General features: G+C 34.6%; 1 protein-coding gene across 3 annotated transcripts in view; it reads right to left on the bottom strand.

Annotated features, from left to right (window-relative positions):
* The window catches only part of LOC107726517 (neuronal growth regulator 1-like), a 122564-nt gene that overhangs the window by 20588 nt on the left and 79597 nt on the right, over nt 1-22379 (bottom strand). Inside the window, exons 7-8 of one of the 3 annotated variants that reach the window (XM_016536131.1) lie at nt 22099-22140; nt 19176-19249 (exon numbers count right to left, since the gene is read on the bottom strand). The exons of 1 other annotated variant lie outside the window; for it this stretch is intronic. In XM_016536131.1, the coding sequence (XP_016391617.1) occupies nt 19191-19249; nt 22099-22140 (101 nt within the window). In that variant the 3' untranslated portion in view covers nt 19176-19190. Of the gene's footprint in view, nt 1-19175; nt 19250-22098; nt 22141-22379 lie in introns of those variants that run through there. One more of the 3 variants, XM_016536129.1, reaches the window with a different exon arrangement.

The raw sequence follows: 22379 nt of genomic DNA, 5'->3' as shown, positions 1-22379 counted from the left end.
AATGTAAGCTTTTCCATATTCCAAGCTTTCCTGATGCACTGGTGACTTCATGTGCCTGTGCGAGTCGTGAAAATTATGAAAATAAATCTAGGAATTATTTGATTATTGGATTTTAAATCAGTGGGGTTGAGGCATCAAAAGTATCTAAGTAACTGTTTTATGGATGGTAACTGTAATATTATTACTGAAATCTTATTAGTAATTAGTTACACTACTAGTTACTGCAAAAAGTAATATTATTACAGTAACTAAGTTGTAACTAGTTACTGCCCAACACTGTACACAACATAAAACATAACATAATGCAATATACTGTATCCATTTTTATTAAATCAGAATACATTGCTGCCAGACGGTTATGGCATCTACCAGCAGGGGCTAAGAGGGCCATGCTAACCAGACAAACCCTGACCCCTTGATCAAACAAGTAACTTTAGGGCACTCTTTGTGCATGACAACAGATTCTCATGAAATTCAGTGTTTTCCAGTATTCATCTGCTTGTACCACTCCTCTCCGCATAGAGTCCTATTTCCACATTATGGAGCTGACAAAGCCCTTTGAATAAGTTATGTTCATGAATAAGATTTGTGGTGTTTGAGGTATTGTTAAACTCCAGGGAGCACCCAAAATGCCTTCTGCCAAGAAGCTAATGATAAAATGTTCACAAGCATTTTTGAAAGCGTCAGTTTTCCCATCATAATGAAAATCCAATTTTGTGGTGGTTCCCTGTCAATTAATATGCTCTTTCAAAACTGAGGAAGGTAAACCTTCTAGGTATTATACAGTACTCTTTTGCACCTCAGACTATTGTGTAAAATGTAAAAAATGTAAAAATAAATAAATAAATAAAGTCATCCGGGCTTTTCTTAAGTAAAAAGAAAGAATTATTTTCATTTCAGTAGTTATTTATACAACTGCTTCAAAATTGACTTTTTGTATTTGACATGAAGTCTATAATGTTGGTGGTAAGAGCATAAATAATTAGAAAAGTAAATAGTATGAGTCAAACCACTAAGTGCTTTGAATAATATTTAAGAATAATTAAATATGCAAATAAAAAAAATGGAAGTGATATAAATAATCTTTAGCCAACCCTTGACTGAGTTTAAAATTTCTACACAAAACATACTTAGTTTATACTGACAGAATCTTCCTCACTATAGTTTCAACAATTATAGACTAGTCTAGATTTTTCCCCCTTTCTTTGTGCCAGGTTCAAAGGCTTATGCATGAAAATTGCTTTCTTGACATAAAAATGATGAGGGCAATGCTTTAAGTGCTGTATGAATGCATGCATGTATATAAATAGCATTAAAAATACTAAGATGTCACATATATTGCACATATACAATGTACATATTTTCTTAACAATGATTGTTGATTTATTCAATGCAAACCAATTATTACATTATAAATTACTCATTGCCTACAAAAAGAAAATCTGAATTAAAAAGTGAGGTACTTATATCATAGATCTTACCTAATGATTAAAACCTTTTCTTGAGTTGTATAACATTAACTAAATAACAATAACATTGACTAAATATCTAATCATTTGTCCTGCAGAATACTTCAAATCTCACATTCTCTACAGACAGGAATTAATATGACCCTTCTCACAAACCAAACCATAAAAATTCAATTCCAAATATAAGAACAACAAATACCACTGCAAGCACTTCATTTCATCAGTATTTCATCAGTATTTATTTATTTTTGGTCAAGAGAAATTTAGCTAATTGCGAGACAATTAGGCTGCTTGTTGGTCTTATTTGAGTCATGGCCATGAAGCAAAACTCAGATAATAGTTTCATATCTGGCTTTGCCGCTGAGAGAGTGCATGAACGTGGCATCCAAACAAACCCCCCACCCACAGGGTCCTTCATTAAAGACATTGAAAGAAACTAATACAAGACAAAAACAAATTATGCCCTTCTCTCAGGATGATCGAAAAATCCAATTATAGTTATTTGAATAACTGTGATTGAGATTAACCCTTGGAGGAGCCAAATGCTAGTGCAGTCAAAATGCCAAGCTCTGTGTATCAATAGAATGCGAGTTTATACTAGCACCAAATAACATCTGACATCTGCTTGTAAAATAAAGTCTCTTAAGTGAAACTGTTTTCCCTCTTCTTTCCCCAGACAGTGAACGACACCTCCGTCTCAGTGCTCCAAAAGACCTGCTGTTCATCTAAAGAATAAACCCACTTCAATCATCTAAATGTCAACAAAGAAAAGAAAGGACACACTATCAAAAACTAATCTCATGGAAAACATGTACAGCCGTTAGAAATAAACAACCCAAGGTAGCAAACATATCTCTGGGAATAATAATAAAAAGCCCCCCCACAAGAACCGCAAAACACTTGGGTGAGGGAAGTCAAGGTTTTAATACTCCTCCGCTTTACTTTGATGATGGCGCATGAGAGAGAACCACCGGGGTAATGCTGTAACGCTCAAAAGGTTCTGTGACAGTAAAACACTATAAAAACTAAAGCAAAGCAAACTCACTAATCCTCTTTTCTCAAAGCAGCTCAGACAAAAGTGTCTGCCAATCCTTCGCATACAAATTAGCATTGTCAGTGTGGACAGGATGTAAGACGGGACTTATTAATGTCGATTGTTTGACTAGTCACATTCTGGCGGGATCCTCGAAAAAGTGTTTGGAATTTTGGCAGCAACAAGGTCTTGGGAATTGCAACTTAAGATCTCGTCAAAGAGATCACACTGCTTACTGACCTTAATCTTTCACACAACACAGAAAGAGAAAGTGACATGTCCCAAGGAGGTTTTTGCATGCCTGTGTGTAGTCTTGATGTTATCTGAGGTATTTAGAAAATGAGCCCTTGAGAGAGCTGAGGCCTCAAGGCAAATTTCTTAATTTGAAGTTTAAAAAATATGTTTAGAGCTTATGATGATGGAGCACACGATATCTGTGATTAAAGAGATGTGATTAAAGAAGCACCCATTTTAAGCCGTGCGCACACTGTACGATTTAGTCCTTTATGATTGTTGCTTGTCAGACTGTACGAACATGATCCTCATGTCACACTGTAGGATCTCAGCTGTCATTAATGTCAGACTGTACGACAGTCAAGACGTGCTAAAAACGGACCCGCGCAAGAAACATGAACTCATGACACGTTCGGTGAAGGTGAGCTGCATTACACACAGGAATGAAATGGTGGTTAACGGTGCGTGTCCACTGGCGTGGAGCAGAGAGAGCGTTTTCAGTTCATTCCTATGGAAATTCTACATAAGTTCATTTCTATGAACTTCTATATAAATGAATTAAAAGCACTCGCACTGCTCCGCTCCAGTGGACACACACCATAACAACGCAAATTCCAGCGTTAATTTTGATCATGGCTAGTCTTGAAAAACGAAGACAATCTGACGTTCGTCGTAGGAGAAGTCACACTGCAGGACCGTGCGCCAAATCTTCTGACACAGTCAGAATTTCATTGGAGGTCAAATTTGATGGCAATAGTCATTAATTGGCTGTCGGTGAACATGTCAAATAAAAGACCAAAGACTTCAGATTTTAGCCTAGGATCAGAGGAATCTTTTAGGATTTCCAAAAATTGTCTTAGGCAGCCAAATCGTGGCCAAAATCGTACAGTGTGTACCCGGCTTTATCCAAGGGAAAGAGAGAGAGAAAGAGCGAGAGGTGATTGGTTATTGGCTATAGAGGAATTAGATCAGTAACTACAGCGATAAAGCTTACAACAAAAAACATCTTCCAATATACGTTACTCAAGCATATTATAATCTGCATGTTGAAGATTCTCATTCGGAGAGTTGCAAAAAACCTTACTGGTTACCCAAACAACCCCCCTGTATGCCATTGGTCAGTTAAACAGATAGCCACGCCCCAAACTCACGCCATTGGTAGAGCCACTCTTGCTGTTGTCAGGCTGCTCAAACAAGCAGGGCAATGTTTTGATAATGCCAAAGTGTTTACACTTCTCAAGGAAATCAGCCCATAATGGCTTACTTATAGTTGTCTCTGCATATTAAGCTGGGACAGGAGAAAGTATTTTAACATCAAAACAATTACACACATTACCTTTTAAATGGGAACAGCTGTCTGTAAAATTACATTAACTTTCATAATCGTGTGAAAAAAGCATTTGTACCTGGCTGTGCTCATGACATTTAAAAACAGTTGTGCTCACAGAAATGCAGGTTCGAATCTGGCCTGCAATATGTACAAATGTCATTCCAGCTCTCTCTGTCCAGTTTTTTCTGTTGTTCTCAATGTTAAAAGGCAAAGAAAGAAAGAAAAATAAAGGGTGTACATAAATGTCTTGAATTTTTTGAAAAAATATATATCTGAAATGAAGAATACTGCATTTGTCATCACCATGACACAATCTTAAAGGGGTCATATGATGCGATTTCAATTTTTCCTATCTCTTGCTTTGTCATGCCTAGAGCTGATCCGTGCTGGTCGCTGAGGAAATACATCAACTTCGCCTTGTGGATCGCCGGATCGCTCACTCTAAAGAGGAACAACAATAATGTACATTATGTGGAAAATAATGTGTTTTTTTAACCTTAAACCGCATAAACACATTGCATTACACCAAATACACAAGATAATGTTCTTTTTAGCAACGTCATATGACCCCTTTAAGCCCAAAGTATACTGCAGTGATAACGCAAATGCTTAGTATATGTGTACAGCCAAACGCATAGCCTTTCAAACACAGGCGCTGAACGTATGGACACTAGAAAGTTTCATGCTTGGCTTGAAAGGTTAACCTCACATAACATAACAGTGAGGTTATGTCTGATAAAAATATCTCTGTCTATCTTTTAACTCCTTCACACAAGTGCTTTTCAATGCGATTGTCCATTGTTGTTGGGCCTCCAGTAGTTTATTGTTGTTCTGTCTCCTTTGTTTCTTTTTCGACTGTGAAACAACGCGCCGCCACAGTGTTGTCACCTTATAGCCGTGCACATACTATGCTCATGACAAAATTAACATCACTTGCACTGTACACATACCTTTGCATATGCATTAATATATATAGTTTTAAAATAAACAGTTAAACCAAAAACTAAATGACTTTCTGTCCTCTGGTGGGTTGTATGAGGAACAGATCAAAATTACAAGGAATAGCTAAGGCAAAAATTAAAATTGGAGTTCAGTGTTGTTTAGACCCCACTGACTCTCAACGTATGGAGAAAAAAAAATTGTTTTCCAACAATGCAAGTAAGTTATACAGGTTTGGAGCAACATGAGGGTGAGAAAATAATGACCAAAATTTCATTTTTGGGTGAACTATCGCTTTAACTAAATCTATCCTTGGCACAACATGGCTGTGAAGCATGTCTTAATAAGGCTTGTTTATGGTTCAGGTAAAGTGAGCAGGATTTCAGTTCTGCAATGGTGAGTGAGCAGGAAAGGCTGTGGATGGGTGGAGCAGCTGGTAGAGAGATGAAATGAAAGACAGAGAGAGAGAGATGGGGAAAAGGTGAAGAGTGACAGAGGTTTTGCCACGTTCAGGAGAGAGCACAACCTGCCTCAACTGGCTTCAGAGATAATTGGATGGCAGAATAAGAAAAAAAAAAATCTAGTCAGAGATCATTCTAGAGGAGACTGAGATTCTCAGACTATAATGACTGGAAAGAAGTTTGACTTTAATAAGACTGTAAAAGTCTGCGTAATGAAAGTGTACACAGTTTTAATGCAAGTCATGTCAGTGAAGAATGATCTAGATCTAGCTAGTATATTGCATATTTCACTTCTTTGAGATAAATTATCTTTGTTTTACCAAAATAGCTCATTAGTAATAATAGAAACAAACAAATGTCACAGTGTGGATGAACAGCAGCTTATTTCCAATAATACTGCATTTTAGTTTCACATCAATTTCTCCTAATTTGTAGAAGTTGGCTTGTGAACTGTTGTAGATTTTTGTTTTGTTACTGCATCTAAAACAGTTTTTTTTCCCCTGGCTGCTGGCACATTCCTAAAACGAAGCGACTTATTCATGCCATTTCACCGCGGTCAGTTTAGAATTTCCTTTCAATCAAACACACTTCAATGCTTTAGCTGCCATTTTCCAAGCAGTGAAACGGTCATTTAATGAGCCCCTGTGAGGAGAAGCTGTGATTGTAGTGAGGAGGACAATAGCTTTATGATGCAACTTCCCCATTTCATCATTCTGAGGCAAAGAATTTCAATCCCTCAAACATGTAAATAAGGTAGGAAATATATTCTTATAAATACAAGCCCTGAGGTTCAGAGGCCATTTTAGACAGACACAGCAAGATAACAAGAGCCCTGTCGGCGTGACTTGAAAGTCTGAATTAATGTCCCGGCTACAAATTGTCTCCGCTAACCTCACCAACATGAGAACTGTGAGTTGTTCATACACAAAACCTTAAAATAGCTACAAGCATTGGTTCTCTGAGAACGCCATTACCATTAGTGGCTCAAGGAACAATCTTCTGCATAAAAACAAAGTTTGTTCTCAGCTAAAGCCCTGTAAATCTGCGTCTAGATGGCTGAACAAAAAAATACTTTCTGGCAAGAATGACAGGAGTGATTATGCATCTTCACAGTGTAACTACTGTATCATCAACAAAGAGCTATCCACTGACACTATCATTCTCATGTCATAAAATCCATTCCACACATATTGTAAACTGTGTCAGTGAGAAACAGATTGAGAGTTATTGACTCATGAGGGGTTTTTGCACTCTGGAAAAAAAAAAGAAATAAAAATGTAAAACACTCTCCAAGTGAGATCCATTAGTTTGCGGCTTGAAATCACGCTGAAAGAACATTATTTCCCCCTTCAGCTTAGCCACATGAAAGAGCACTGAAAACCAACTTCCTAATGACACTCCTTATGACATTATCATTTAAAGACAATCGCATGTGCATTTTAAATTAGTAGGCCATCGTTAGTATAAATTTGAATAACGGTCAATGTCGAGAAGGAAGAAACAGACCATGGCCCTTTGCTGTAGGCATGTAGTATAATAATGAGTGTTTCTTCAACTTCTGGCACATTTATGTGGAAGAGGTTTTTTTTTTTTTTTTTTGTAAAACAAACAGATTTCAGTTTTGCTCTGAAGATCACATTAAAATTTGGGCAAAAAATCTATCTATCTACACAAAACCCCAAAAATATATTTTTTAAGTGTATGTATTTTATTGCATTTCCGATCAAGTAATTTAGTAAAATTATGCAAAAAGTGTGAAAATATTATTTAAATATATGTAGGATATATAAAATACTATAAAATTTGCCTCATCAAGACAAAGGATTTGGACATTTTATTCAATCAATTAATCAAAATAAATTTGGACTACAAGTGCCCATAGAAAAAAACTAAATGCATAAAAATTTACCCGTACAGTAATACATATATAGCATATCCATGTCAGTCTGTGTATGTGTATGTGCATTTGTATTATACATTTACACAGACAGAAAGGATGATAGCTAATATTCAAGATGGGACTGAAATGGGACTGACAAGATAAAAGCTTTTCTTTGAGATCAAGAGCAGAAAAGAGAGGAGGAAGGAGAAATAACCAACAAGGAGATGGGACCCTGTCAAAACAAAGGAAGTTCCATGCAAAATCTCGTCAATCCTGAGCAGGTGCTTGCATATACATTTTCCTCCGAAACCCCCGACAATGCAATTTTGCTCTACTGGTATATGTTGTCCAGGTATTACAAACTAAATGCATGTGAGATTTCACTGAAAAATGTCCCCTCTGCTGACTTTTTTGCAAAGCTTTTGCATTTATACCTGAACATTAACCTGCTCATCCTTTGCACCCAGGCACTTGTTTGGGCCATGATGCTTTTGTGCAGATCTGGTGCTGGTGTGTGTGGGGGGAAGGGAGAGAGAAGCTACGGATACCATTTAATGGACAGCCCAGTGAAGGAGCCCCAGAGTGGGTGAGATAATCAGGCTGAGAGTGCATGTAGGAGAAGCACAGATAATTGAGCGTAGGAGAGGGAGAGAGAGAGATGGGAAGGAAAGGTGGGGGTGATTCAGTATAGGAGAATGGACTGGATGTGAGTGATCCTTTGCTATTGCCCATTTGTGGCAGAACATGACATCTCAAAGAGGGTACAGAGCTCAAGGCTAAAGATTAATCTTCACAAGAGGAAGAGTGCATTTTTGCCCCTGGTAGGAGATTTTAGCCCATGAAAAAAGCATGTTTTCGTTTGTGTTTAGTGTAGGTAGAAAAAAGACAGCGCTGGCTCACAGAATTCTGAATAGGACAGTTCTGGTATGTTATGTGTGCTTGGATGCTAATTTATGCATGTGGAAAATGATGAAAGCAACATTAGTGGCAAAACAACACATATTCAGAACCATGGTCCAAAATATACTTTTTTTGCCACACCTGGCAATGATAGAAAATTTATGCTCATAAATATTGCATACCGGTCACGAAACTGGAATTTGCATTTTTGTTTTATTAATATACAGGCCTATTTTTGCTCTTAATAAGTTTAAAGTTAATAAAGTTTTTTAGCAGTTTTTTTTCCTTCCATATTTGTGAAAAACAGAACTAAATCGCCAGTGCCACGGCAAAAGAAATCATATTTTACCCGAGTTGTGAATGCAAGCTCGTAGTCTGTATTGAATGTGATGCAATAAAATCTGTGTACCATGAAATAATAGCAGGAAATGTCTTTATATTAAGTTGTCCTTGTGGGCTGCTAGGGCTGTCAAAAAAATTCGAATTTCGAATATTCGTCGAATCAAAAAAAAAAAATCCAATTCGAATTTTGATAATATTTAAGTAGAAAATTCGAATTTAGTTTTTCAGTCATTTTGACAGCCCTATGGGCTGCACACAAAAATAAACATAGAATGCGTCTGACCAATGTAGTCCAATTTCCTGAACTAATGAATCTTATGAGCTGGTTCGTTGGATGAACATTTCAAAAGGATGAGTTATTGGTTTGAATCAGTCTGATGGACCTTTTGCTGAATCATATTGTTCAGATTCAATGTCTGACTCACTTAATTGCAAGTATTATTTTCAGTAGTCAGTAACAAAATGAAGACAGTTTTGTTTTGGGGTTTTAACTATCAAGTATAATAAGTATGATTTTAGGTAATAAATGATTTCTCTTGCCAAGCTCTGATAATTTAGTGCAGGAAACACTGATGGATCAACAAGCGAAACACAAAAATTGTAGTTTTGTTTCTCATATTTTTGTTTTGGTGGCCTAATATGAGGAGTATTTCACATATGTGCTGCCACATGGAGATCTGAAGAAAAGAAGCTACTGGCCAACTGGCGTACTGTACAAGTTTGTTTTCCTTTTCCCCGTAAAGCCAATTTTTACTTGCAATTGGTGCTCACTGAGTGTTAATTTGGAAACCTGCACAAAACTGAATACTCGGGCACATCTCTAGTGAGTGATAAAATTCATGTGCAATATGTAAATTCATATTTATACATGATACCTGTACAAACCCATCTGTGCAATATGCAAATTCTGTATTTTTAACTTTTGTTTGACATTTCTATTTCTTCATATTCATACTAGCTGTACAGATCCATCTGCCCTGTACATATTAATTTTCTGCTTCACATTTCTATATACAGAATAGCCGATCTCTGTACACATACCACTTGTATTCATATAATCTTGTTTGTATTACCCTGCAAATATATTTTTCTTTTGTAATCCAGCTGTTTTATTTCTGTACAGCAAGCTTTGTTGCCAGTTCAAATTCCTTGCGTGGGTGAACCTCAGACAAAAAATCATTCTGATTCTAAAACACACATATATTGAAATTAAAATAATTAAGGCTGAGAGTCATCGATTTTACACTAAATCTTCCAGAGAGTATTATTGCTACAAAATCTGATCAGGGAGTTCATCCATTGGTGCATAAGCACTAAAGAAAGCAACATAGTGAAACACAGCAGAAAGCTTTTCTGTGATGTACAATTAAACCGATTCACTGTATGCCCCTGAATGCGAGATCAAAGCAAAGCACATCAGTATGCAGAACAGGGCACAGTATTGATTTTTGAGCTATTCCGAGGGCTCATGTAAACACAGGATCATTTAGACAGGGGATGTCTTCCACAAAAGCACACATGAGACTCTAGTTGAACCATATTGAATGCAAGCATTATTGCTCAAGCCATGCCTGTTTAGAATCTAGAGGTCAAGAAAGATTTATGACATGCCACGCGCTTATCATCCACAACCAGAAATGATGGCGCTTTTTTTATAACGCGAAGCAAAATGAAGGTCAGGTAGCGCCACATCACGTCTTTACAAGGGGTCTCTCCCTCCATTGATCTCGCCCTTCCTGATGCAGCATAAATCTGATAAGCACACCTGAAAGAATCGCTAAACAGGATTATTCCCCGATAGGCCACTAGTGCCAGGAGACCACAAGCCTGAAGGATTAAACAAATAAAAAAGACGGATATGTGGATAGTGGCTGAACGACAGCCAGCTAAGCTAAAAATTTTGAACATATAATATAATATTGAACCATGGAGCGACAAGGTGAGTTTTAATACAAAATATAATGCCAAAATCCACGGCAAGCCTGAAGCATGTGCCCTTGTAATGTGTTTTTGGGTTTTGTTTCAAGTTTAAGTTTCATGTCTTTTATTTTGTAATTTAGCTTCATGTCATGGTCTCATGTCATGTGTTTCCTTTGTTCCTCTTGTGTTCCTTTAGTTTGTGTGTCATGCTTTCATTGGTTCATTGTCTTGTCATGTGGTCTTCAGGTCTGCTTTCTGTCATTGGTTGTTCTTGCCATGTGTTCTCCTATCATTTGGTATATACAGCCCTTATGTTGCCTGTAACTACTGTTGGTGACTTGTGTCCATGTCTATGTTCTTGTTTTGTCAAGTCAAGTCAAGTCAAGCCAAGCCATGTCTGTGTTTATTATTTATCTGCTCACTTTTAAGATATAATAAAATGCATTTGGGTTCTCACAACACTCACCTTCAGTGGACTCTTTTTACAGCCATGTGGGACATACCAGGTCTAAGAATTTCACTTGATTTTTAACCAGAATACTTAGATGTTTACACACAGAGACATTACTGTTTAAAGTTTGGGGTCAGTATAATTTTTTAAAAATGTTTTTGAAAGAAGTCTCTTATGCTCACCAAGGGTACATTTATTTAATAAAAAAAATACAGTAAAAACAGCATTACTGTATAGTAATGATTATTAAAATTTAAAATAACTGTTTTCTATTTTAATATATAGGGACAGATTATTCAAAAATGAAAAATGTCAGCATCGAATCACACTCTCCAAAAAGTACCAATAGGTACCATGTTACTCATGTGCTCCAGATCGTTTTGGGCCATATGACAGCTTTGTGTGAGGAGCAGATTAAAATGTAAAATGTTATTCACTGACAATCATGGTACTTTTTTTGTCATTTAGAAGCTTGACAGCCACTGGTGGTCATCATCCACTTTTATATGGAAAACGTCTTTGGAAAAAAAGCAACTCATTTTTTTTATTCAATAACTCCTTTTGTATCCCATCATACATGCGACATGAAGATGAGCAGGTGATTACAAAATGTTTTAATGGCTGTAAGTAAAAGTCTCATATAAGGCGTTCTATTCAAATCTGGCACACTATAAAACACTACAAGAGGAAACTCCACATGAGTGGGACCTCTTCACAAAAATAGCACATTTCTGCAAGGCAGAGATAAAATGGGAGGATAAATGACTTGGGTTTTAGTGCTTGAGAGGCATTTTTTAAGTTAAGAAAAATACTTTAGAACATTTAAGAGTATTAAAGTAAGTAAAAAAAAAAAAAAAAGTAGATTAATTTGAGCTCAAGAGCCCTAGATGCATGAAATTATACACTACCTTCCAAAAGGCAGTAATATATATATTTTTTAAGGAATTAAAACTTTTATTCAGCAAGGACATGTTAAATTGACAGCAAAGGCATTTACAATGTTACAAAAGATTTATAGTAAAGGCTGTGCTTTTGAACTTTCCATTCATAAAAAATTCCTGAAAAAAATTATTAGGTTTTTATAAAAATATTAGGCAGCACTAGTCTTTTCAACACTGATAATAACATGTTATTATTATTTTTTTTTCTTGGGCACTAAATCAGCATATTCAAATGATTTCTGAAGAATAATATGACACTTAAGACTGGAGTAATCGCTGCTGAAAATTCAGTTTTTCCATTACAGGAGTAAATTGCATTTTAAAAAACAGAAAATTTTAAGTTGCACGTTTTAATGAAATAATACAGAAAAATGAACTAGAAATGAAATGACAGAGTGCATTTATTTTGAAAACATAGCCCTGACATGAACATGCAGACAACAAACAACTAAAAATAAAACCTAAATATGGATTAGAAAAATATTATATCCTCACTATTTCATTGCAGACCATATCCGACGTAAACAACCTAATTATAACCACATCTCCATTCTAAGCAAGCACATGTCCATGGGCAATAACTCTCTCTCACGCTGATGCTCATTTTGGTCGAAAGGGCCCTGTGTTTGCAATAATAATCAGTATTCATGCACCATGCATGCTTGGCATATGTTCTCCCATATGCTTGGAATCCACTGCAAGGATTCGGTATGCAGCATTGTAACAGTTCACAAGTAAAAAAAACTGACAACACTATACCATCAAGTTTGCCAGATTAGTTAACATTGGAGATAAAAAGTGAAAGTTTCATTTGCGATGCTGAAAGAACAAAAAAGGCGAGTATCTTGATCTGATGACAGCGGTAATTGCTTTGTTTTGTAGACACCAAAAATCAGGCATGTGAGTCTCAGAGGAAGAAAAAAAGCAATGTCAAACTAATGACATCCAACTAATAACCTCATTTGTTGATATGGTGAATGAGACACAGTTGGGCAGAATATCAGAGCTATAGTTATGCTCTTAAACATGATTAAGCCCTGTAACTAAGCTCATTTGGAGGTTTGAAGAATGGGATCAAGAGAAGACAATTGAACGTGGACAAAGTGTCAAATTAAGATCCTCAAAAAGCTCCCTAAGAAAATAATAATTTGAAAATATTTCACTTTGCATATTTCCTTGAATAATTTCTCTTTTGTAAAAGTCTAAAAGTACTAAATCTATCAACCAGGAATAAGGTTTTGATTATATACTGTCAGTGATGGACAGTACTGATTACATGTAAGTAATCAGGATTACATAATCATATTCCAAAAATTAAGTACTTGTAATTAAATTATATTACATTTTAAAATGCTCCTAATGAGATTACAGTTACTTTTTTATGGATTACATGATTCCATATTATTCACACAATGGCAGTAAATTATTTGTAATTGTACAGTATTGATTGTATGATTTTTTTTTCTCTTTTGAAATTTTCTTTCTAAAAATCCTACTGGGTCTCATACCACTTAGCTTTGACTATATTCACAATATAGAATGACCATGTAAATGTCATGCAAATTAATTTGGGGACAAAAGCACCTCTCAGTCAATTAGACCATGTATGAGATGAATAATAATTTTTCAAGTTACTAAACACAGCTGATATACAGCTGTGAAATGTCTTCATATCCAGTGATCCTCACTATTTACTGATCTGGACAAAAAATTTTTAAACTTGGAAAACTTTAAACATGTAATGTCATTGCTGTTTTCATGTTCGTTTGTTTAATGCAGGGATTCCTGATTTTTTTTTGTTAGCAAATCCCATTTGACCTAAAATATTTACTTGAAGACCCCTGAAATTTTCAATGATTTAACAACACATTCACATCAGTTCTCTGATGTTGGTTAATGTCACATTGACATGCAGGTAAAAAAATAAATAAATCTATTTTTAGTGTTCAAACGTTTTGTTTTGATTGTCAAATATATTTTTAAATTTTAATCTGAAATTTTTATGATTTTATTAATTATAGTTTTTCATCAACTCAAAGCCCCCTGCAGTTCTTTCATTAACCCCATTTTGGGAAACCCTGGAGTAATGTAATGTTTAATGCATTTCATGTTGTTGATAAAGAATGGAATATATTTTATTTTCTCACTATTTTTTATTTTATATCAATATGGTACACAATTATTTAAAAGTACTCAGAATTAATTACCTAAAATGAGTAATTATTAGATTACCTTACTAACTACAATTTTTATCATGCAATTTGTAATCAGTAATGGACTACAATTTTCACTGCCCAGCACTGTATACTGTATATACCTACAGGATACAGAAACAAAAAATCCAATCATTTAAGGTTGCACTTTCTCTAAAGAACAACTTTAGTACAATCCATGTGACAAAACATCAAGAGAAACTTAAATCATAACTTCAGTGTTATGGCCTGAGCTCTCAATAAATATATATAAGATATATATATATATATATTTTTTTTTTAAATGAAACACTGAATAAATCTTGTATGAATCCCAATAGCTCAAATACTTCATAAATCTCACTTTGTGTGGAAGCTGTCTGAACTATTTGTCAGAAGGAGTACCAATAAGAGACAGGTTGGTTTTCAGTGGAATCAAAAGCATGTCTGAATGTAGCTGCTATTTCAGCCAACAGTGAAACACAAAAGTACTGGCAGTGTGTTTGGAGAAAAGCGCACACTGCGTGTGAACTAGGGATTGATTTTCACAGTTAATTATAGCCATTTTTAGCACAGTTGTAAATGTGTAAAGAAAGGCCAAAATGTTTCGAAATCACACAAAAGAACTATGAGTAGGTATCGACAAGCATCTGTTCTGTAGAAATCTAACATCTCCTCCTGTTTCCATTCTAGCAAATATGAAATATCTCACACATACAAAGTAAAGAATGGATTTAATAGCTATATGTGTAAATTTTATTCATAGGGGAGACTGGGGCTAATAGTCAAAACTCAATTTTTGTATTTAAGTCTTGACTACAAAAAGCTATTAAATCTAAATTAAATTCCACCATTATTGTCCAGGATAAAAGATATATATATATTTTTTTTTTGTGTGACAACGTGCAACTATAGCATAGGCAGTACCTTGTCACAATAGAACCTGCCATTATAAAGCCTAACATAGTTTTTTAAAGCTCAATTCAATCAATAAAACAATTATGAGAAACAAAATGGTCGATAAATATTGTAATTAAAAAATTACAACATACAGTACAAAAGTCATGTGACACCTGACATTTACAAGAAAATACCCTTGTCTCGAAAACCAATTCAATTCCCTGCGTGACAACTAGCCTCGGTCTCCCCTTATACATGCTCATATACATTTCTATACATCATTCCGTTTGCATACCGTATGTATTGCTTCTTTCTGAATACCCATAATCCAACCCTCCTGTGAAGAGATGTCAAAACATAATTAGCATGTATTAATTCATTTATATTCTTTGTCAAATAAGTAGTGGACCTGTTGCAAGGAATTCAAACTATCCTCTCTCGGCCAAGTCGCTCAACTAGGACAGCACAAAATTAACTAGAAATACAATTTGGAACTTGGGACAAAACAAGAACAGTGGGACGTCGAGACAGTTTATCTCAGCGATTGATACTGCCGCTTCTTGGGCACCAAATCAGCATATTAAAAAGATTTCTCAAGAATCATGACACTGAAGACTGGAGTAATGGCTGATGAAAATATATAAATCTAGACAACACTTTTTTAAATTGTAATAATATTTCACAGTTTTTATTGTATTTTTAAACAAATGAAAGCAGCCTTAGTTCAGACTTTTGAATGGTGTGTACCATCCTTTAATGCTTTTGAACCTTCAGCTTTTCCATTTTATGTCATTAATTAATTAAATTATTTATTTACTAATAAACAATTTTTTTTAAATGTATTTCTTTATTTGTAAAAATAGGACAATATTGCTTCGTTGATTGACTGGATGATTAGCTGGTCAAGCAGGTTAAGAAACATTCTGAGGACACCAGAACACCAGTATCTCATGCTAAGAATCTTTGACATCTTGACCTATAACAGCACAACCACATTTTAATGAAATAATACAGAAAAATGAACTAGAAATGAAATGACAGAGTGCATTTATTTTGAAAACATAGCCCTGACATGAACATGCAGACAACAAACAACTAAAAATAAAACCTAAATATGGATTAGAAAAATATTATATCCTCACTATTTCATTGCAGACCATATCCGACGTAAACAACCTAATTATAACCACATCTCCATTCTAAGCAAGCACATGTCCATGGGCAATAACTCTCTCTCACGCTGATGCTCATTTTGGTCGAAAGGGCCCTGTGTTTGCAATAATAATCAGTATTCATGCACCATGCATGCTTGGCATATGTTCTCCCATATGCTTGGAATCCACTGCAAGGATTCGGTATGCAGCATTGTAACAGTTCACAAGTAAAAAAAACTGACAACACTATACCATCAAGTTTGCCAGATTAGTTAACATTGGAGATAAAAAGTGAAAGTTTCATTTGCGATGCTGAAAGAACAAAAAAGGCGAGTATCTTGATCTGATGACAGCGGTAATTGCTTTGTTTTGTAGACACCAAAAATCAGGCATGTGAGTCTCAGAGGAAGAAAAAAAGCAATGTCAAACTAATGACATCCAACTAATAACCTCATTTGTTGATATGGTGAATGAGACACAGTTGGGCAGAATATCAGAGCTATAGTTATGCTCTTAAACATGATTAAGCCCTGTAACTAAGCTCATTTGGAGGTTTGAAGAATGGGATCAAGAGAAGACAATTGAACGTGGACAAAGTGTCAAATTAAGATCCTCAAAAAGCTCCCTAAGAAAATAATAATTTGAAAATATTTCACTTTGCATATTTCCTTGAATAATTTCTCTTTTGTAAAAGTCTAAAAGTACTAAATCTATCAACCAGGAATAAGGTTTTGATTATATACTGTCAGTGATGGACAGTATTACATGTAACGTGGACAAAGTGTCAAATTAAGATCCTCAAAAAGCTCCCTAAGAAAATAATAATTTGAAAATATTTCACTTTGCATATTTCCTTGAATAATTTCTCTTTTGTAAAAGTCTAAAAGTACTAAATCTATCAACCAGGAATAAGGTTTTGATTATATACTGTCAGTGATGGACAGTACTGATTACATGTAAGTAATCAGGATTACATAATCATATTCCAAAAATTAAGTACTTGTAATTAAATTATATTACATTTTAAAATGCTCCTAATGAGATTACAGTTACTTTTTTATGGATTACATGATTCCATATTATTCACACAATGGCAGTAAATTATTTGTAATTGTACAGTATTGATTGTATGATTTTTTTTTCTCTTTTGAAATGTTCTTTCTAAAAATCCTACTGGGTCTCATACCACTTAGCTTTGACTATATTCACAATATAGAATGACCATGTAAATGTCATGCAAATTAATTTGGAGACAAAAGCACCTCTCAGTCAATTAGACCATGTATGAGATGAATAATAATTTTTCAAGTTACTAAACACAGCTGATATACAGCTGTGAAATGTCTTCATATCCAGTGATCCTCACTATTTACTGATCTGGACAAAAAATTTTTAAACTTGGAAAACTTTAAACATGTAATGTCATTGCTGTTTTCATGTTCGTTTGTTTAATGCAGGGATTCCTGATTTTTTTTTGTTAGCAAATCCCATTTGACCTAAAATATTTACTTGAAGACCCCTGAAATTTTCAATGATTTAACAACACATTCACATCAGTTCTCTGATGTTGGTTAATGTCACATTGACATGCAGGTAAAAAAATAAATAAATCTATTTTTAGTGTTCAAACGTTTTGTTTTGATTGTCAAATATATTTTTAAATTTTAATCTGAAATTTTTATGATTTTATTAATTATAGTTTTTCATCAACTCAAAGCCCCCTGCAGTTCTTTCATTAACCCCATTTTGGGAAACCCTGGAGTAATGTAATGTTTAATGCATTTCATGTTGTTGATAAAGAATGGAATATATTTTATTTTCTCACTATTTTTTATTTTATATCAATATGGTACACAATTATTTAAAAGTACTCAGAATTAATTACCTAAAATGAGTAATTATTAGATTACCTTACTAACTACAATTTTTATCATGCAATTTGTAATCAGTAATGGACTACAATTTTCACTGCCCAGCACTGTATACTGTATATACCTACAGGATACAGAAACAAAAAATCCAATCATTTAAGGTTGCACTTTCTCTAAAGAACAACTTTAGTACAATCCATGTGACAAAACATCAAGAGAAACTTAAATCATAACTTCAGTGTTATGGCCTGAGCTCTCAATAAATATATATAAGATATATATATATATATATTTTTTTTTTAAATGAAACACTGAATAAATCTTGTATGAATCCCAATAGCTCAAATACTTCATAAATCTCACTTTGTGTGGAAGCTGTCTGAACTATTTGTCAGAAGGAGTACCAATAAGAGACAGGTTGGTTTTCAGTGGAATCAAAAGCATGTCTGAATGTAGCTGCTATTTCAGCCAACAGTGAAACACAAAAGTACTGGCAGTGTGTTTGGAGAAAAGCGCACACTGCGTGTGAACTAGGGATTGATTTTCACAGTTAATTATAGCCATTTTTAGCACAGTTGTAAATGTGTAAAGAAAGGCCAAAATGTTTCGAAATCACACAAAAAACTATGAGTAGGTATCGACAAGCATCTGTTCTGTAGAAATCTAACATCTCCTCCTGTTTCCATTCTAGCAAATATGAAATATCTCACACATACAAAGTAAAGAATGGATTTAATAGCTATATGTGTAAATTTTATTCATAGGGGAGACTGGGGCTAATAGTCAAAACTCAATTTTTGTATTTAAGTCTTGACTACAAAAAGCTATTAAATCTAAATTAAATTCCACCATTATTGTCCAGGATAAAAGATATATATATATTTTTTTTTTGTGTGACAACGTGCAACTATAGCATAGGCAGTACCTTGTCACAATAGAACCTGCCATTATAAAGCCTAACATAGTTTTTTAAAGCTCAATTCAATCAATAAAACAATTATGAGAAACAAAATGGTCGATAAATATTGTAATTAAAAAATTACAACATACAAAAGTCATGTGACACCTGACATTTACAAGAAAATACCCTTGTCTCTATAACCAATTCAATTCCCTGCGTGACAACTAGCCTCGGTCTCCCCTTATACATGCTCATATACATTTCTATACATCATTCCGTTTGCATACCGTATGTATTGCTTCTTTCTGAATACCCATAATCCAACCCTCCTGTGAAGAGATGTCAAAACATAATTAGCATGTATTAATTCATTTATATTCTTTGTCAAATAAGCAGTGCACCTGTTGCGAGGAATTTAAACTATCCTCTCTCAGCCAAGTCGCTCAACTAGGACAGCACAAAATTAACTAGAAATACAATTTGGAACTTGGGACAAAACAAGAACAGTGGGACGTCGAGACAGTTTATCTCAGCGATTGATACTGCCGCTACTGCAGTGGACCATGAAATTGTCATTTGTTCTGCAAGCGTTGTATCAAATGAAAGTTAAGGGCTACACACTAGCAAAGGTCTAAACTCTGGCAGTGAGAGGACCCCATGGCTAATTATATCCATTCCATACAAATGGTATACCTATTAATACAGTAGCATATCTGTAAACTGGAGTATGAAAATGCAATAAGATCTGTAACGCTGAATGATACTCATTGTGGTTACTAAGAACAGTCATGCAATACAACACATCACACACACATTGTTAGTGTGTGCATTGTGTCCGTATATGTCGTTGGTTGATGTGCTAAAGAGAAAGCATTAGGGGAAATAATGTATCCCATTTGAGGGATTACATTTTCACACCGGCTTTTAAAAGTCATGTTTTAAAAGAATAGTTCAACCAAAAATAAATAAATAAATAAATAATAAACACAAAAGTAGAAATTTTGAAGAATCTACTGGTCAATCTGGACACAAAATGATTTTGAATTCAGCCAGTTTTTGTGAACTGGATCATCTGATTCATTTACTTTGGACTTTTCCACATACAAAGCTATTGTTGGCTTCAGAAGACTTGCAATTTAGCACACAAGTCTTAGTGGTCGAAAGATATGGATTTTTTTATGGTAATATCTTAAAGAGCAGGGCGGCCAATGATATCATACCATTTAACTTAATTAACTAAAGTAACCCAAACACAACAATTACGATTATATTTACTGTATTTGGCATACTTTTGACTAAAATAATTGGAAATAAAATATTAGAAAATTTATCAGTTTAAAAAAAAAAAAAACACTTGAATTTTGAACTGTATTATGGCATTTTCAAAAATAAAGAAATTGTTTAAAACATGAACAAGAAGAAAACACTGTAACCAACAGCGCACTCTGTAACCTGGCATTCCAGTAACAGTTTTCAATAACGTTAAGCCAATAATTATTTTCATGTTTGGCTCCAATAACTGTTAAAATAGATATTAAAATATGAAACATTAAAATTCTACGCTATTTTGCCTAAATAAACTAAAAATAAAACACTAAACAATTATAATCAGTTGTTTTAAATGCTACAAGTGAATTACAGCATTATAATGCATCACAACATTATAATGTGCAGTAAATGGATATTCATTGGATATTCATAAAAACATGGATATTCAATTTTGAGATTTTTGTTAGAGAGTCGATTTAACAGTGTCATTAAATGATTGGTGTTTTTGAAAGATAACTAAGTGAACATTAGATGATGGCAAAAGTAATCTAAATGTAAAAATAGAAGAAAAGAGCATGCACAATTAAATATCTGATACCAGGCAATATATATCCAACAGCGACCAGTGCAATTCCATAAAATTGTTCTTTTTGTGTTACAAGAACGAAAAAAGTCATATGTGTTTGAAACAAAATGAAGGTGAGTAAATAATGGCAGAATTTAAATATTTGGGTGAACTATCCCTTTATTACACACAGGCCCACACACACACACACACACACACACACACACACAAATACACCACGCTCCCCCAGCAAGAGAATATCATGGTCTGTGATTTCAGTAAGGAGCACAACAGTGAGAACACAGCGACGCCATAGATCGTGAGAGACGTTCAGAGGCGGCGGAATCAGTTGCTGCTCAGGAGGAGAGAAAATGGCAGACAACAAATAAAAGAGAGAAGTCGAGGAGGCGTATTATCAATATCCCGCCCTTCATGCAGCCCGCACTAAAGCAGAGAATGAGGAAGCCAGAGAGAAGCAGTCAGCATTTAGGAAAGCCACTCGCCCCAGTGCCACACATGACAGTGCCCACTATAACGCCACAGTGCTCGCTCAGAGGGGTGTCAGTGCTGTACTGTGCAATGCCACAAGTTTAAAGGAAAAAACACAAAGAAACACAAAGAAATAAAGTAAAAATATTAGGGCTGTCAATTGAACTCCGTTTTTAATTGAAAGTGATCAATTATACAGTATATATATAAATAAATAAAAAACGCAATTAAAGAAACAAAAGTAATGCCCTAACACATTTTTTAAAGTTGATCTCCTTTTTTTACTGATGTCTAATTTGTTAACAAATTATTCTTTTGATTTGGATCTTTAAATGATTCAACTGATTCGTTTAAGAACCAGACTGAATCAGTCTAGATGGTTCTTGAGACTACAACTCAATGACTCACTCAACCGAGAACAATCTCTTTTGGAAATGTCAGACAAAAAGAGTTTTTTTTTTAATGAATAGCGTATTAAAATATGCAAAAACATTTTATCTAAATAAGTAAACAATGTATTTAGTATTGTAAATGCAGATTTACATATTATAGGTTCTAAATGTCGATTTTAGGAGCTGAATCATGGCTACAACTACTTTCTCAGCAAACACTGATAAGCGATGAATTAACTGAAGTATAATGTATTTTATTTGATTTAAAAATAACTGATTGACAGCCCTAGAAAAAAATAAATAAATAAATAAAAATAATGTGACGACACACAAAGCTGAATGCCAGCAGGCATCCTGGCCAATCGAGAGAAGGAGAAATTGCAATGAAGAAGAGGTCATTTTTGGTTAGTGCAGCATTTCGGATCCCTTACTGAGCTGCGTACAGCATGTGACATATACTGACCTGGACTTGAGACAGCACTAGTTGTTGTGGGTTCAATAATTGCTACAGGAAAAGAAGGGGAGAGGGAAAAGAGGACATTTATATATTATTAACATAATGAAGACCCAAAATAAGGGAAAAGAGAACAAAAACATCTAAAGACTGGAAAAAGGGTGTGAAAATTTTTGCTTCTGTGGTCAGCAGGCAATAAAAGAGCCCTTTACACCACAAAATAAAACAATTCCTGCTGAGCTTGATCATCTTGATCAAAATGCAATGTTCAATCATGTTTTGTTCGGTTT

The sequence above is a fragment of the Sinocyclocheilus rhinocerous genome, unplaced genomic scaffold (assembly GCF_001515625.1).
Source record: "Sinocyclocheilus rhinocerous isolate Xijiao unplaced genomic scaffold, SAMN03320098_v1.1 scaffold2833, whole genome shotgun sequence".
In the NCBI taxonomy this organism is placed as follows: Eukaryota; Metazoa; Chordata; class Actinopteri; order Cypriniformes; family Cyprinidae; genus Sinocyclocheilus; species Sinocyclocheilus rhinocerous.
The sequence above is the reverse complement of the archived record's forward strand: the minus strand, read 5'-3'. Positions and strand labels throughout refer to the sequence as shown.